Source organism: Erpetoichthys calabaricus, chromosome 1 (genome assembly GCF_900747795.2).
Source record: "Erpetoichthys calabaricus chromosome 1, fErpCal1.3, whole genome shotgun sequence".
Taxonomy (NCBI): Eukaryota; Metazoa; Chordata; class Cladistia; order Polypteriformes; family Polypteridae; genus Erpetoichthys; species Erpetoichthys calabaricus.
Genome location: NC_041394.2, coordinates 231769326 through 231788412, shown reverse-complemented (window position 1 = coordinate 231788412; position 19087 = coordinate 231769326). Strand labels below are relative to the sequence as shown.

The 19087-nt window shown below is 37.6% G+C and overlaps 1 protein-coding gene across 1 annotated transcript in view; it reads right to left on the bottom strand.

Moving 5' to 3' along the window:
- lamb1a (laminin, beta 1a) overlaps positions 1–18733 on the bottom strand; it is an 84230-nt gene extending 65497 nt beyond the window's left edge. The window contains exons 1-4 of the mRNA XM_028812513.2: positions 18548–18733; positions 16282–16454; positions 3691–3829; positions 1231–1304 (exon numbers count right to left, since the gene is read on the bottom strand). Coding sequence (XP_028668346.2) covers positions 1231–1304; positions 3691–3829; positions 16282–16454; positions 18548–18578 — 417 coding nt within the window. The 5' untranslated portion in view covers positions 18579–18733. The remainder of the gene's footprint in view (positions 1–1230; positions 1305–3690; positions 3830–16281; positions 16455–18547) is intronic.
- Positions 18734–19087: the final 354 nt, after the last annotated feature.

The following is a 19087-nucleotide window of genomic DNA, read 5'->3' as shown; positions in this document are numbered from 1 at the left end:
CATCAGCAGCTATGGGGTTCTCCACAGTCATGTTACTGCTGGGCCATACAACACCGAACTTCTAGTAACATTCCTGGATGGTCTACGGGATGCTTTGCTTGAGCAGAGAGATCGCGAGCAGGCAGAGCATCCCATGAATGTTATCATTTGGGACAATGTGAGCTTTCACCGTGGTCCAAGAGTACGCAATTGGTTTCACAATGAGCAGCATTTTATGAATGTGTTTCTTCCACCATACTCTCCCTTTTTGAACCCTATTGAGGAGTTTTTCTCGGCATGGAAGTATACGACCAAAACCCTTACACACAGGAAAATCTACTTTAAGTAATGAATGGAGCATGTGGTGAGATAGGAGTGGAATCTTGCCAGGCCTGGATTCGGCATGCTAAAGGATTCTTCCCTTGTTGCCTTGCAAGGGAGACCATAGCATGTGATGTGGATGAAGTCCTGTGGCCTGACCCAGCAAAGAGGCATGATGCTGAGGCAGAATAAATTATGTGAATATGCTGTAAAAATATATAATTTTTTTTATATATATATAACTTTTTTGCTGCAGTTCTTTTTTTGTTAAATTGTGAGTACAAGAATAAATGAATGAATAAATAAATATTATTTTCCCGCTATCCCGCAGTGTTTTGTATTTATTTATGTAGTGTGTAATCGTTGCTAAGTTGTGTTTGCACATTGGCTGGTTTTGTGTGGTTTTTGACAGTAGTGCTTGATTTTGAGTAAAGTTAAAATAGTTTTGGGTCAAATGTTTGGTTTTGCAAGACAAGTCGAAGGTTTTGTGAGTGTAGCTTGAATTTTAGAGTTTGTGTTTAGTGTTTTGAGACAGAGAGATGAGATTTTAGGTAATGTGTTTTAGCAATTCAGAAAAACTGTAATATAAACCTGACACATCTTTTCTTAAATATACTGCATTTTCAAAAGTGGTTAAGGTTAGGGTTGTGTCAGAGTTAGTTTTTAGTAAGTGCTAATCAAAACTACAGTACTGTCATTGATTGATTATCATAAACTGTTTGCTTTCTTTTGAGGTTTTGTCTGTGTATTATATTAAAATGAGTACTTATTTTTTCAATCATACAGACCCTTAAATGACACTCTATAGCCTAGCACTAGTTTAGCCGTGGAAATGGCAAGTCTTTCTTTCTTTCTTTCTTTCTTTCTTTTCTAATTGATATTTCTGAACTGCTGAATAACAATCAACAGTTGTCTTCTGGTTAGCATTACCTTGAATGTCATAATGAGATGGGTGAAATGAAATTCAGCCTCCAGATCAAGTTGAATAGTGACATTTTCCAAACCTGAAAAAAAATAACAGCAGAACATTATAATTTAGGAGCACACAGTAGCTTATAGTAGATTTTATATGGTGAACACTATCCAAAGGCAATTTACAGATATCTTGCACATGTTTCTTTAGTTTACAGGTAGGCTAAGTGACTTGCTTAGCAGCCTCACTTTAAGTCAGAGGAAAGAAACTCATCCAGCTTCTGCTGCATCCCTGTGAGAGATGTGACATTTAGATGACTTGTTCAGTGTCACACAGTGAGTTAAGCTGGCATTACATTATGCAGTTTCTAGTTGGAAGGGATGTCAAACTTAATGACCGCAGTTGATGATCTTGTTGCTTGAAGATGTCAGATTATGCAGCTAGAAACTGCATGGGATAAGTCATGATTTTTCAACACAGTTTCACATTTACAAAATACAGCGAATTCATTCCTTTTCTGACAGCCAATATTGTGCTGCCTGACAGAACTGGTGTTGTGTAAATGTTTTCCGGCAATTTCAGCTGTAAACTCTGCCCTCTTTTTTCTGATTTTAATTCTGTTGTCATATATATATATAACACAAGGTATCAGACAGGCAAATTTCATTTCTGTTTGTGAGATCCAAAACAACTCCTTTCCTTATTTCTTGCAGCTGCACTATATGTATTATACTACTGGGTGACCACTCATTGGTTGTCAGCGCTCACATTCACACAAGCCCTCCTTTAAAACTTGAAACTAAAATCAAACCTGTTTGATTTAGTCAGAGCAAGACATAAGACTAGGTTGCTGGGGATGTCAGACTTCATGACTGGATTCTCTGATAGGTTAAAGGAAATGCTCAGTTTATCAAAGTGACTTAACACTAGGGACTACAGGCCCACCCTTTTCATTTTATATAGTACCTTTCCCTGCGGTGGGCTGGCGCCCTGCCCGGGATTTGTTTCCTGCCTTGCGCCCTGTGTTGGCTGGGATTGGCTCCGGCAGACCCCCGTGACCCTGTAGTTAGGATATAGCGGGTTGGATAATTGATGGATGGATAGTACCTTTCCATAGCAAATATCATTCAGATTTGCTTTACCAGTTTAGTGAAATGTTTCCATGGTTTATGTAACTGCAAAACTGGCACACTAAAGGATTTGCTTAACGGCATACAGTAAGTTAGTGGAACAGGTTGAATTTATTTCCTTGTGACTTTAGTGCCTTTCTCCACGTGTTTTACAAGTATACCTCAAATGTGATCATATGTGTGAGAGAACTGGTGAAATAAATAACAGCATTACACTGTTAATGTGGACTGCAGCAGCAGTCTTGGAGTTTACACTCCACTAATATAACAATCAAGCGTTTGGTTACAAGATACACAATTTATGTAAAAAAAAAAGAAAAATACGGAAAGCTTTTATATTTAAGATATTGGATTCACAATATTTTAAACTTATTAATGAACAAAAGAAGCACTGTCCTAAAACGGGATAAGTATACAGTGAACAAAAACTTTAGTGACTTTTCTGTGATAAGAGCTAGAATATTAAAGAAAGTGTAGGACATTGTAGTTTATGGAACTTTATGGTATTAAAGATCTTATTACTGTACATATTTTCATTACCAGAACATATACAAATATGGACAATTTTACCATTAAATCACAGGTTATTTGTTTTCAAGCAAAAATGTATAGGTCTACTATGTATTAATTTATTGACAAAATGCTAAAAGTAAACTCCTTGTCATAAGTAAACAGAAAGCATTTACTTTATTAACCACATTCATGGCATAATTACCCCCTCATGGGTTGAAGTTCTTATTATTTACAGTTTCCCAACAGTAGTGTAAAGCACTCCAACTTCCTTTATTTGTTTTTATTATCTTTCTTATCTTATTAAATACACAAACCAAAAACATAGTTAATTTTACTTTAATTATAAGTAACTGAATTCTAGGATAGGCCAAATAACCTATTCAAATTGCGTGTGTGTGTGTGTGTGTGTGTGTGTGTGTGTGTGTGTGTGTGTGTGTGTGTGTGTTTTTTTTGTGAGGAATCAGAGTTTGCTGTTATTTGCCTGTTTTAATTAAGTAAGTGCCTCTCTGAGATGAGCACAGTGCACAATGACAATGCAGCTGTTCTCAAGGAGGCCCCAGGGTAATTATTTGCTCTTTTATGTGCAGATTGTGAAGTGGATAGGTATGCATTACTTTTCTTTGGTTTAACTTTGAAGTTATCTTTGCTCCTCCTCCCCCCAGCAGGTCACTCTGAATGTAATAATTAAAGGGTTAACTGACACCAACATATTAAAAGCAAACAGGAAAAAAGATGCCCTCTAACCGAGCAAAGGTTAAATGCATATAGTTTACTGCACTTTTCCATAGCCCACATCCACTCCCACCCTCTTTCCATTTATCCCTCAGAATTTACCATTTTCAGACTGCCACCATGTCTTCAGTCGGTTGGGAGCAAATGTTGTGACCACATTTTCAATGCGGTGGCTGTTTGTATGGTTTACATTCTCATCATATATCACAGTTGAATCACAGACAAAACATTTCTTTTCTTCCTAAAGGAAAAAAACAAAGCAGAGAAACAATCAGGGTATGTGGCTTTAAGGCCTAATCATAGCCAGCATTAGTCCATCCAGATATTTTCTGTACCCGCTTCACCTTATACAGGGTTATAGGAAAAGATAGATTTTCACAGGGAGAAAATAATGACATTTCTTTCATGTGTAAATGACTATCAAATTGCACAGTTAGAACTTGTTTTCTTTCTTTGTTTGCAAAATTAATTGTGGCTTTACTTACGCATAGTTTGCTTATTATGCATATTAAAATGCTCTCAAGCTTAATATTATACTGTAATAAAGACTATATACAGTATGTAATGTTATGAAAAGCCAGACAATTAAATGACAAGAGAGGGAAGAGACAAAAGCCTGAGAGCTAAGGACACAACTTATAAAATGCACTCCTTTCTTTCAGGAAGCTGTCTAGACAGCCCCTCAGCAGAGGCATATAAAGCAGAAAGAAACTACTAATAGCCAAAGAAATGTTGAAAAAAAATCAAAGCATTCTTTTATGAGAGAAATAAGCATAATTTTCAAAATGTAATTGTTTAAATAAAGTGCTCTGGGGATTTAAAAAGTCCCAGCAATGATTATAGTAGACAAAATTAATTGTGGCAGCAACTTTCTGAGGAATTTCCAAGTCATGTTCTCCACTGAAATGAAAGAAACACAATAGCTTCTGTTCAAAATACCAGTAATTTTAATGTTTACTTGGGAATAAGTGTTACTTGAAGTATATTAACATGATCTGCCATGCAGCTTGGCAGGTATTATGAAAAACACATTAAGAGAATATTTTTCATTGTTATTTTAATCTTGGGAACCAACAATACAGTACAATAATTTCATAATCTGGTCTTTAAAAGGCTGTGTATTGGTTTACTTGTATATAGTAAATGCATTGAGCTGGGGTCTTCACAAGTGAAATCACAGTACAACTGGTGTGCACAGCCCAGTACCTGTGCATCAAAGAAAATCTTCTGGTCTGGGAACATCATGAATGCCCCTCCCTTTTTATATCTAACATACGTTACTATCCACTTCTACATAAAATGACATTTTGCACCATTGACTCTTCAAAATTTTAATATTAATAGTACATTCTGTTTACACAATGCCTTTGTCATGCTCAAAGTGTTTTATTTTGAAGTTCTATCTGTTTTCCTCGGCAGTTTTCACATTCAAAAATACAAGGTCATTTCACTATGTGAAAACTGATGAAGAATCCTTAATGATCCTTATATCTTTGTAAAAAATGGGCTTACTAGGGTGTAGCATTTTTATATTCATTGTTTGACATTTTTTCTCCCAAATTCCCATTTTATGATGATTACAAATGTGCTGAAAATCTCATTGATTTACCATATACGCTACGTGTGCAAAAAATGTTAATATTCTTTTTAGAAAAATGAGCAAAGACCTATTTCTTGCAAACACAAGTGTGCCCTTTCTTTAATACTCACAAGTATGCAGAACAAAGATGTGTCATTTATTATGTGCCCTAAAAACAGGAAATATTGTGTGCAATCTAATAGAAAAAGCCTCCTTCACACGAGGTTGCCTTGTGATATCAGTGTTACTTTTTCATTTTAATTGCAAATAACAATAAGTGTGACTGAAGTGTGAACAACTAGAACAGGCAACAGAAAGATATATGAACTCTATAAAAAACTGAAGCCAGATCCATGGAGTTGTGAGGTAGTAACCACTGCATCACCATATCACAACTATCATATTAACAGTAAATACACAATAGTTTGAATGTTGCCCCTAGTTGCCAAGTATGAAACCACACCATTTTGTCCTGTCAGTGGGACTTCATAGTGTTGCATCTCAATCAAGCTGGCACAGGCAACAACAGACATATAATTAGACTTCTCTTTAACTCCTTTACTTTTTCCCAAAAGTAATAATTTACCAGAGTGCTTCTAAATATTTACCAATGTGTCTGACAGTTTTAAGAAACCCATATAATAGAGTGCCTTACAGAACATGGCTTAGAAGGCAGAACATAACAACAACAACAACATTTATTTATATAGCACATTTTCATACAAAAAGTAGCTCAAAGTGCTTTACATAATGAAGAAAAGAAGAATAAAAGACAAATAAGAAATTAAAATAAGACAACCTTAGTTAACATAAAAAGGAGTAACATAGGCCCTTATATTTATTTAATATTGCAAGAGAGTTAGTACATGCACATGTTACACATGGTTACATATATTAAACATGTATACTTGATAAAAAAAAAAACCTAAGCTAAATAATAGGTCAGACTGCAGTATTTCATTTATATGTATATTTACCCATTATCAAGTACATTGCTTGACATATTTTGTTGTAGAGCATGGCATCATTATGTAGCCAGTTAATTTATAAAATGGAAACTAAATATAATACATCTAAATTTTTAAAAAGAAACTTATTTTCACTAAAAAAGTGTGTTTTCATTTGCAAATATCATTGTACAAAAATCAGTATTGTTAAGTACAGCCAGGATCACTACGGTGTCACATCATCAAATGCTTAAACCCAAACGGCATTTATTTTTACTGTAACAGAAAACAGTTTCAAACACAATCAGACATACACAAGAACTCGTATAGCAATTGTGGATTTATCACCACGAAACAGATGCCTAATCTTTCAATGGACTTCCCTCTTATTCTTTCTCCTTTTACCTTTAACAGTACTAATCTTCTGAATGTCTTCCTTTGTTGCTACTGACCCTTTATTACATTTAAATGCTGACTAGAAATTCAATGTATACTACCTTGTAGTGCTAATTTATACTCCAATTAAGAAGGGTTAATGTGAAAGGTATGTAGCCAGGCATTTTTACAGAATTCATTACATCTATTGCATATATACCAATTTATTGAATTATACATATAGATAGATAGATAGATAGATAGATAGATAGATAGATAGATAGATAGATAGATAGATAGATAGATAGATAGATAGATAGATAGATAGATAGATAGATAGATAGATAGATAGATAGATAGATAGATAGATAGATAGATACTTTATTAATCCCAATGGGAAATTCACATATAATTCATATGTTCATCACCCTGTTTAGTAAACTCAGTTAATCCAAATTTAAAAGCCAATCTCACCATCATCAAGCAGAAGACAGTAGCATTGGTGGTGAAGAAGGTGGAATTAGCTGATAAGTTTGTTCTTTCACTCATTACTTCCCTTAATTTGCTTAATTCCAAAATAGGATTACATGCAGCAAGGTTCCATACTTACAACATAGGATGCAAGGTAAGAATTATTTCAAGATGAGACTCCAGTCCATTATAGGTTAAACTCATTCACACATCCATACTCACTCACACGGGTGCAGTTTATACTCACTGATTTAATAAATAATTAAAATATAGTATGAACATTGAAAAAGGAGATAAGGCCTTTAAGGCAGACTTGTCATCAAAACTACTGTAGATCTTTGTCTGGGCCTAGGCATTTCTGTGGACAGGCACTTATCAATATGAATTTTCAATATAAAATAAAATTAATCCTATTAAAGTATTTTAACAAAGCATTGATGTGAACATAATTTAAATTAAATGAATAGCTGATCAATCAAGCACTTGGAGGGTTTATTTGTAACAAGTGGTTGGTTCCAATAGGAGCAGCAGATGAGCTCACATCAACAGAACATACACCCTGACAGCACCCTGTACAGTTAACCAATGAACAGTATTAAGTCCATAACAAAAAGCATTAAGCCCATCATTAACCATTCAGTATTAAGCCCATAACACAAATTCAGCCTGCCAATAAACTTATTGCAGCCTTTGAAAACCACAGTGAATTCTGCAGGCTTAACACAAGACTATATCAAACAGATATAATTCATTCATCAAATGCTAGACTGTAGCATTTGCCAGTCACGCAAGCTGTTGAATCTTGTCTTCTCATTCTGTTGTGGTTTTGGGTCTGCCAGACCTGTTCCAGTCAGAGTTTTCTCCAGTTTCCTTTTAATAGTGTAGGAAATTACACACTGACACCTTTAGCTTTCTTTGCAGTTTCTCTAATGGAAAGTCCTATGGTTTTAAGAGTTATAACAGTCTAGCTATCTTCCTTGGTTAATTTCTTTTTTCTTGTCATTATGATAGCAGTATACCTTGCAACTTTGTCCAAATTTTGTTTTAGAGGGTGTAGCAACACACTTCGTTCCAATGTTGCTTTTATATAGACTCGGGGTTTGTAAGTAATCAACAAAAGTTGGTACACCTGTAAAAATTGTTTGTGTTCATTTTTAACTCTTAATTAATTATCAGTGTATGAAAAAAGCTATTAGTTGTTGATCCATTATTTGTTCCCAGAAAAAAGCCTTTTCTATAACTGAAAATGACAATATTTTTCAGTTTTTGGTAACAAGTGTTTGTCTACAGAGTTGTTTGGGGATACCCCTATCTTGATCAACAAGGGACTGAATGTGGAAAAACTGGTTGAAATTGTAATTTACTTTAAAAACCACTTGAGTTGTGGTGGAGAAGGGGGTTGGATAAGATAGCAAAGGAAATATCCCCCTGTCGCCCAGCTCCCCCAGCACCCATTTTATACTGCATGCTCTGAGAATTTTTTAGATGTACCAAATCCATGTATTACATTTCTACTTCTTTGTACTTCCCTGAATTTCCAGTCTGTATTTTAAGAGAAACGTGAGGTCCTTGTTGATTTGCTACAAGAGTTGTGAAAAAAGCAATTCTGAATTAACTCATTTTATTATGAAAATAATAATATACAAATTTCATTAAACCTGTATTCCTACTCTCCAAATTCAATGCAACCACAAAAATTTCAGTTCTAGCTGACCTAGTTATTTTTATTTATTTATTTTTTTAAACTATTGAGTAAGGTAAGAAGTCAAATTTACTTTACAGTTTGCTTAATTCAATGTAGATGTTGTGGCGAGCGGCTGGGGGGGCGGTACCCAGCCGGGGCGCCAGGAAGGACCGGGAGAGGGAACTACGCCTCCTCCGGACCACGAGAGGGCTGCCGCCCTGGTTGGTATGGGGACCACGGGAACAGAGTATGGTATCTCAACCCTATAGGGCCCGTGGTCACCGCCAGGGGGCACCTAGATGCCTGAAGAGCCCTGGCCGTCAGCACTTCCGCCACACCCAGAGGTGCTGGCGGAAGGATTACTAGGACACCCGAAGTGCTTCCGGGTGCTCAGCCGGCACTTCTGCCACACCAGGAAGTGCCAGCGGAAGTTCATCAGGAAGCACCTGGGGCATGTCCGGGTGAACATAAAATGGTCCGCCTCCCTACATTCGATAGCTGGAGTCGGGTGGAAGTGGACAGAGCTCGGAGGAGAGGGAGTGGAGGCAGTCAGAAAGAGAGGCATCGAAGAAAGAGGCCAGGACTAAGGGTGACTGGTGCAGAGGCACTGGGTTGTGTGTGCGCACTTGTAAATAGCGAAATGTACTATACAATAAACGTGTGTTTGGGTTTGAACCATCGGTGTCTGCCTGTCTGTGTCTGGGCTGCTTTCCACAATGTTTGTCTCAAAATTACCCAATTGGGTGTTACCACAACGAAGAACATTCCTATGAAATTTCTACTGGCAACCTCTAAACCATAAAATGAATACAACTTTAGATGATGCATTTAGATTGTTGCAGTATTAATACACAATCCCAGAGGAAGCAAATCAATACTGTATAATATATTAAAGGCACACAGGATGAATGTTATACAAGTACAACTGAAACATTATGTCCTTTCTTTTCTTTTCTGCATGGAAATAACCTTTCACCATTTTAACCAGTGTGGGAAGGAATTGTGTAATTACATTATGCTATGAGCTAACCTAATGAAAACATGCGCAAAGAATATATCATCTGAAATCCTGTGTAAGATTGTGACTTGCCTTTTCCCTTATAAAGGGACTGAAATAAATGGGTATAAAATATGTAAAAATTAATTAAAACAAAAGGCTCAAATTAAAAGGAAACATTTCTCGTCACCCATTGGTGATGTCCTTATAATATGTCACTTGTTTAAGATGCTGAATTATGTTTAATCCTCCCGTTTCACTGATAGCTGTAACCCTAAGTGTATGCACTCTACATTAAAAACTGAACTATTGCCAAGCCCATTTTAGCTTTAAGAACTAATTCAGCACAAACCTTGAATCCAGTAGTACACCCAGCTGCAAAACCTATCAGCATAGCAGAGTGCAATGATTCTGTTCTGCAAATTTATTTAGTTCTGCTTACTAATATTACTAATGACAGGTTCTGAGTATTTATAGTCTCAATGCTATGGTCATTGCGATTTTTTTTTCTCCAGAGACTTTGTTTGCTTCCATATACAACTTAGTTGTCTGATAAAGATAGCATGGCCAAACGTTTGGTGATAACATTGAAGCTCAAATCCCCTGCTGTGCCCAAGGGCCTGTTCCAGCTGTGGGGGTGGTAACATGGCTGAGAGAGGGACTGCAGGAAATTATAACAGATGTGCAGAGAGTTTTACCAGGATTAACCAGCTGATTTATTAAAAGAGTAGAGAAAGTCAATCAACTCATTTATAAAGTTCCCTTTACATTAAAGCTTAATTTAAGTACCTTCAATACACAACACTTTCTGTATCACAACCAGTCTCTTCATTTTATGCCACATTTACGTTAGGAAAGGCCCGTGTACCAAATTAAGTGTTGCTTCTAGCCTCATCTACCATCTTGTGTCCATATTCACTAACATTGCTCCACTTTCCATTTTACAGTATTTTTATCAGTGTAAATAAAAAGGTTGACTCAATAGCTGAGTTCATAAAAACAGTTCAGCACTACTTCATGTTTGGTTGTGGTACCTTGGACAACAATGCAAACTTGATTTCCATAGTACAGGATTTTCACATTAGTGATGGAGTTGCTGCAGTCATAAACACTATAGAAAAAATTAGGAAGGTTCCAGTGTTGCCACTTCCCAATTAGTTTTTTTGGAAATGGAGATAACAAAGAGAAACTTTCCAGCATGCTAAAAGATATGATTTAACAGCTATGGACAGTGCTTGATTTGAGCTCTGGTGGTTAATACTGCTACAGGGTTCTAGGTCCTACTCCTATCCTGCTCTCTCCATTTGGAGCCTACATGTACTGCCTGCGTCCATCCAAATATTTTTTTTATGCACTCCAATTTTCTCTTACCTCTTAAGGATTTGGAAGGTACCGCTAGATAGCTGGGAGCTCTAAATTGACCTGGCATAGGTGAATTTGCACTGAAATGAGCGGCAATCCACCCTAATCCCAATTATTGACTTTTACATGAAGATTGCAGAGTTAGGCTGTGAACTCATATAGCCCTATAATGGAAAAAATATTTGAAAACAAGGATGTATAGATAAAAATGGAATGATAACTTTTAACAACCTGTCACTGAATGTCAACAAGACAAAGGAGATCATTGTTGACTTCAGGAGGAAACACATGGCGAGCGCTTTGAGTAGTGAGAAAAACGCTATATAAATGCAAAGAATTATTATTATTATTATTATTACTGTATAATCCATGAGAATGTTGTGGAGTCAGGAGGAAGTACCAAGTTCCTGGGGGTGCACATCACAGATGGCCTGACATGGACTACAAATACCACCTCCCTTGTCAAGAAAGCACAGCAGCATCTAAACTTTCTGCGACAGATGAGGAGAGCAATCCTCCCACCTCTTGTCCTCACACCATTCTAAAGAGGCTCTTTAGAGAGCATCTTGACCAGCAGCCTCTCAGTCTGGTTTGGCAGCTGCACAGTTTCGGATCAGAAGTGCTTCCAGAGAGTGGTGAGGACGGCAGAGGAAATCATCGGAACCAATTTCCCGTCTATACAAGGTTTGTACTTGTCACACTGCCTTAGGAAAGCCACCAAGATAGTCAGAGACCCTATCCACCCATCCCATGGACTGTTCAATTACTTTTGCCCTCTGGCAAAATTGCTAGACTCAGTAGGAGTTTCTTCCCACAGTTTATCAGACTACTCAACTCCCTCTAACAGCAAACAACATGCTGACTTATTGAGACTGTTAAATATCTGAACACATATATTCAGAATCTCATATCTCCTAAAATGCTTTTATGTCTGTGCATTATGTTAATGTTTTTCGTCATTTGAACACTTTACAACTATTTACCAATGTGTCTATTGGATTATACATACATTCTGTCTGGTGTTATATAACATGCACTTGTCTTTATATTTGTGTTCATACATTGAGCCTGGAGAAATGCAATTTTGTTCATCAGTGCACTTCTTCTTGTATGGTTTGAATGATAATAAAGTAAATCCAATTCAATCCAATTCTTTTTCAAAAACACACAGGAAGATAGTTTGGGTACAGAAAAAGTTCATCAGTCCTGAGAAATGGAACTTAACATATTCAGTGCAGGTACAGATTTTAGTATAGGACCCTCCCTTTAGTCTCCGTTTGACAGTTTCATTGTTAAAACTGACCCAGCTTGACATCCTTTTGGGCTCTACCACTGCTGAATGTGTCATCTTTTGGCTCAGTCCTCCCCTGCATGACATTCTTCTTGCTATTACTGTGTTTATGTGCTATGGGACAAAGGAGAAATACAAGCTTCCCACTGGAAAATTTCATCTGAATACCCTTGTGGTAATAGCTACTAGTGGAACAATTTTGAGAAAGCAATGTACCTAAATTACCTTGTTGTACTGTACCATTTACCTCTCACCTCATTTAATAACATAATGGAATAATAACCTGGGTTCAGGTTTATAAAACTGCTGTATGCACAAAAAAAGCTTAAAATGTTCATGCGTAGTTTTCCAAACAAAAGTCTGGATTTATTAAAAAAATTGACGGGAAAACTTGCGTAGATTTACTGCTACTCTGAACCATCCGCATGCAACATTTTAGAGAAACTGAGAACTGATGACACCTTTGATCAAGTAATGAAATGTAGTCAAACCAGTAAACTCACGACTTGTGTGTATAATAATTTGTAACACTGAGCCATTATTATAATGTAATTGACATGACATATTAAAGCTCAAAAGTGATGAATATAATGTATAGACGATTTTAGTTCCGTTTTAACAGGGCCAGTGCTCTGTATTTGAAATGAATGACTTTTTGTTTTTTCTGTCAGTTTATATACCCTAGCTATTGTCACTTCTCAGAATTAGAAACCAAAGTGCAGTAAGAAACACAGGTGAGATTACTGAAAGATCTAAATATCATGCCCAACAACCTATTTATGGCCTAATGGTCTGACATAATATGGCTTGTTTGACTGCTTGAAAACTGTAAATGGCCATGTAGACTAGCTGAATTTTTTTTTGCCTAGATGCTGACTGCCTTATGACTGGATTTAGGCTCCCAAGAGCCATTTTGTCTAGTTTTCCTAACATAACTGGGGCAACTGAGAGCAAGCATTGCAAATAGGACAACTTAATGAGAATGACTGGTTTTGTTAACTTTGAGTGGTGACATTACATTAACACAAAAGTCATCTGCAATGCCAAAAAGAGAATGACAAACGTCATGGCTCGGGGGCCCAGTTGAACCCATAATTTGTTTATTTCAAGGCAAAGTAGTGTTGGCAGACAGTTTGCTCATGATGTTGCAGTATGTAATGGCTGGCTTATAGGCAAGGTAACTGGATGAATCAGCAGTTTATTATAAGACCTATACTATTTATTTTAAAAGCAATCATGTGCCAGGTGGTAGTGGATAACCTGTCAAATGCAGGTACTGTACCTTATGTCTTTCCTCCATTATGCTTTTTGGCAACAGTATCTACAGGACGGTAGTGAGACCAGCTATGTTATATGTGTTGGAGACGGTGGCACTAACCAGAAAGCAGGAGACAGAGCTGGAGGTAGCAGAGTTAAAGATGCTAAGATTTGCACTAGGTGTGACAAAGATGGGTAGGATTAGAAATGAGTACATTAGAGGGTCAGCTCAAGTTGGACGATTGGAAGACAAAGTCAGAGAGGAGAGATTGCGTTAGTTTGGACATTTGCAGAGGAGAGATGCTGAGTATATTGGGAGAAGGTTGGTAAGGACAGAGCTGCCAGGGAAGAGGAAAAGAGGAAGGCCTAAGTGAAGGTATATGGATGTGGTGAGAGAGGACATGCAGGTGATGGGTGTAACAGAGCAAGATGCAGAGGACAGAAAGATATGGAAGAAGATGATCCTCTGTGGCAACCCCTAACGGGAGCAGCCGAAAGAAGAAGAAGAATGGCAAGAGTGTGTGCACAGTGGATCAGCTGTTTGCCCTATGGCAGCAGACTCTGATTGCCCAACAGAAGATGGGTATTCTGAAGGAACTTCAGTATAGAAACCACTGCAAAAAAGCTGCCACTAAAACAAGAAATTAAACTGTATCTTCCAGTGATTGTTAAAGTAAATGTAAGATCACAGGTGAATAAGTTGAAGGAATTAACTGCTGGTGAGGTTGTGATGGAATGTCATGTGTGTAACATTATGTGTTTTATGGAGACGTGGCTGTACAAATGTGTTGGGTTTGTATATTGCCCCCAATGAATTTACCACATTATGAGCAGATAGAGACAGAATCAGAATTAGAATTCTCGTTATTGGCTTGATACACTAATGTGAACTAGGAATTTGTCTTGATAGTATTGGTGCAACATACAAAGACAACACAAAGCACAAAAGATAAATATAAGAAGATGAAATATATAATTATAAATATGATGCAGCATACATGGGCAATACAAAAAACAAAGAGATAGTAGGATTAAAATATCCAGGGAGTCCAGTGTGTAGGTATACAGTGCATAAGTAGATACTGAGTAGAAGCTCAGACTTGATTTGTTACAATAACTGCACATGGAGAAAAAACTGTTTAGGAGACATGTTATTTTAACTTTCACTGCATGAAGATGCTTGCTGGAGGGAAGTCTTTGGAATAGGTGATGCCCTAGGTGAGTCGGATCAGCAATGATTTTTGCAGCCCGCTTCCTTACCCATCAGTGCATTAAGACTATGGAGTGGCCTTGCTGTGCTTATAAACAACAAACAGAGTAATCCTGGACATATTATGGATAAAGAGAGAATATGCAATCCAGACATTGAACTGGTTGCCGTCAGTATGTGCCCTTACTATCGGCCATGTTGAATTTTCCCAGACCATTTTGCTTGTGGTTTATATTTTGCCCTCTGCTGCTCCAGATGTAGCCTGGAGATGACAACTGTTAACTGCTAAATTTCAGATCCAGCACACCATTTCAGTTCACTGTAATCAATGAATACTGTATCAAGTATCTCATTCAGCAGTCTTGTCCACTTTTGATCAATTTATCCAGTGCATCACATGTGATTACAGAACACTAGACCTCTTGTTTGTAAATTGTAGGGATCTGTACAGTCTTAAAGCTCTTTCCCCATTTGGGAGATCAGACCACAGTGTGGTTTACCTCACGCCCCAATCCAAACTTCTTGTTCTGCAGCAGCTGGTTGTCAATAGGTCAGTGAAGAAGAGGTGTTCACTTGACTCTTTGAAGAGCTACTTTGCTCACCTGCAACCTCTGGTCAGACCAGCAAAGGACCCTTAGTAGTTTCCCTACCATGCCCACAGTGGGGTGAAAGAATTTGTTATCTAGTACATGAACAGAATCTACTCCCTTCTGTAGAAAAAGGGCATAAGGGTGAAGATCTTGTTTTTTACTTTGCCAGTGCATTCATCTTCTCAGCCCAACTGCTGAGGGAGTACCACTGGTCAATGGTGGTTGGTGCCCCCAAAATTGTATAGGATAATGGACTGTCTAACTGGAAGACCACAGTTTGTGTGGCTCAAGAACTGTGTATCCGATATGGTCATCATTAATAAAGTATCTATCTATCTATCTATCTATCTATCTATCTATCTATCTATCTATCTATCTATCTATCTATCTATCTATCTATCTATCTATCTATCAAATAAATAACTACTTTTGAATATATCTAGTTACTAATATTTTAATTTCTTAAATACCTGTATAATTTCAAGTTCTTGAGTACTACTGTCAGTAAGTAATTTCTTAAAGGTAATGAGTAGCAAAACCGTCACAATGGGACGATCACATGAACCAAAAATACAAGACAGTGCACATAAAGAAACAAGTACTTGCTAACAATGCAGTTACGTTTAAGCAGACTAATATATTGCATTATGATATGACTGATTGCAAGAGGAACTCAGACTGGACGCAAATTCTTTGCTGAAGTTTGCAGGAGGTGTCATTTCCGTCTCCTCATGACTTCACCTAAGTTTGCCACATAAGCAAAAAGCGTTTAAGCTTTAGATTCATGATAATCCGGAACACCGATTACTGCCAGATTTTAAAGATGAGTTCATTTGGTTTACTGTTTGGGCTTGCACATCAGCAAGTGAAAAAAAAAAGATGTTAGATTTAAGACGCCTCAATGAGTGTCTCTTTCTCAAGGGATGTTACCTGTAGGTGGCTGACGATGCAGAAAGGTTCCTGTCGATGGAGACCACAAGTAGATGTGGCAGATAGTTGGTCAGCACGGCCAATCAGGAGGTCGCCGGTGGCAGGATAGCAGCTTCCCTCGGCGCAGCCATAGCTGAATTCAGGTCCCTGGGCACTCACCGTTAACCACACACCTGCATTGAGAACGAGAGCAAACAATCATGAAAGGCAGGCAGGGACAGGCGCGTCTTCGTGAGGCCACTTGCCAATTTCACGCTCATTTGTTCGGAACGTGATAAAAGTACAGTACAGCATTTAATAAAATGACAACTCTGGAATCAATGTGCCGTGTACATTTTTTGGTAAGCGAGTGTATTGGTGTTTCCTGGGGAGTTTTATTACAATTTGGATTGGACTATGAATGATTCGAGGAAGATCCAGGTTCATCAGTATAGCCAGAATCCTACGCGATTCCTTTTTGCCCTCGAGACACTCGCCCCATTTACAGCTGACGTAATTATGCAATTTTATCACCTTATCATGTAAAATACGGGGGAGCATATTATGTGTATGCAGTGTACCAAGTTGAAGGTATGCGAACAGACCGCGCTAAAGTTATCTTGAACAGTAAAGTTTAGTTTTCGCTACGTTAAACCCAGTCTCCGTCTCTGTTAATAATGAACAGCAAAAGTTGTCATAAACAATATGTGAATTACTCTGAAACATTTACCATTTTAAACATAACTGCTCTCGAAACCTTACGTACAAAAAGTTGGTCTGAATTCATTAAAGTATGTCGGAATCATTACATCTGGCCTATGCATCTGCCTTCGCTGATGCAGAGGAGGAGGACATGAAGGGTTCCTTGGCTGTGATAGGATGCCGTGCGCCGGCACAGCGCCGAGTGCTCCGGACACACACAGACTTAGAGTACATAGGGGCTTGGCACGACGAGCAATTCGCGTTCTAACTGTAAGATTACAATGTTCCGATGTGTTGCAAGGCTCTGAAAATGAGCCAACGAATCTGATTTTTTTAACGTGACGGGCTTTGGTTTCATTTAAAACGATATGCAATGCACGCGACTTTAAAACAAGCTTAAGTACAAAAATAAACTTAGAGTACATAGGGGCTTGGCACGACGAGCAATCCGCGTTCAAAGTGTAGGAGTACGATGTTCCGATCTGCTGTAAGGCTCTGAAAATCAGCCAACGAATGAGATTTTTTCTTAACGTTAAGGGCTTTGGTTTCAGTTAAAACGGTATGCAATGCAGGCGACTTTAAAACAAGCTTTAGTACACAAATAAATAAGGTTTGTAACATATTTTGATATTTAACTGTGCAACTGGCTTTTACTAATCAGATTTAACGTTATAATGCGTTATAAATCCCTCTGATATAAAAGATCACTTCAATAACATTGTCTGCTTTCGTTAGTTTTTGTTAGAACTAAAGTGTCGCTGCATTAAGGAACAAACGATTAAACCGTTACTGTTCTCTAACATATCTAGACCGCTTGGAAGCAATTAAGAAACTGAGACACATCGACTCCTGTGGGGATTTCCCCTCCTCCTGTAAGAAAAAGGCCATTCCTATCTAGTATACATGATTTTTCTCCATTTTGTTTTTTGGTACGGAATCACAGTAGCACAGGCAGACTACAGCCAGGCCTGGACGGGACGCCAGTCGATCTTAAGGAGTTTTAACGAATCCACCCATATTTAGTTTTGACAGTGCAATGCAGCCTTGTCAACGAAGCGTAAAATCTGGACTTTAGACAAAAATCTAAAGTAGTCCTCGGCCTCTTCACAAAGAAAAAACTCTAAAATACTACTAATTAGTGCTGAATTCTTTAATATTTCATCATGCGATAGTTTTGTTTGATAATAACTAAAGATACATGCTTACATTTCCTAGTCTGTAAACGGAATATTTCCTTTAAGGCAACACTTTAAAAGTTTCAGAACTACTTATGTTTAAATGCAAACCTGCAAATTATATTTCTACTTGCATTAAAACACGAGGTGAAAAGTAACGGAGCCGATTACTTGATTAGTAAATTAAACGATAACATTAAAAGGATTTTGAAGGCGGATGCATACAATAGGCTATGTATTGAAAGCACTTCAAAAATAGATCGTTTAATAACATTTTAAAACCGTGCATAACCCTGTCCTTACACAGCGAGTCCTTTTTCTAAAGCTGCCGAATGCACACATTAATATTTAAAGATCGAAAAGAAGAAAATGAAGCTTTTGAAAAATCCATGTAAAATGTGTAAACTTACCGACAAGGAAAGCGAGTTCAAATATCCACATTTTTGCAGCTTTTTTTTTTAAAACATTGGCAGTTTTGATTTGCTTTTCTTTATAGCCAGTCGCACCCTGAAGTGGAGCAGCAAACAAAAGCTCTTATCCCAAACTGTCCGATGTGATTTTGCCCAGACGCAGCGGAGCCCTACCCTATCAGCAGAATGCTACAAGAAACTTTTTTCCTCTGTAAGAACTGCAGCGCTCCTCAGTCCGCATGCGTGTTGTGGATCCTCAGGTGTTTGGGTGAGAAGTGCGGCAGTTTGCAACTGGGAGAGGAGAGGCACAAAACATTAGCTTATGCACATATTCAACAACATTAAGTGATAGTTTAAGAGGCAAGAAAATAAAATGGGCAGAGAGCGTCGAGTCTGTTCGCTCTTTTAAAGATTAGTAAATTGTAGAATACAATCTAAAGTGATGTTGAATGAAGTCGTTATTTTTCTATATATTTAACGATCACATTATGATAATCTACGTACCTCTGCTATCACGTATTAAAATGTAAATTGTTTTAA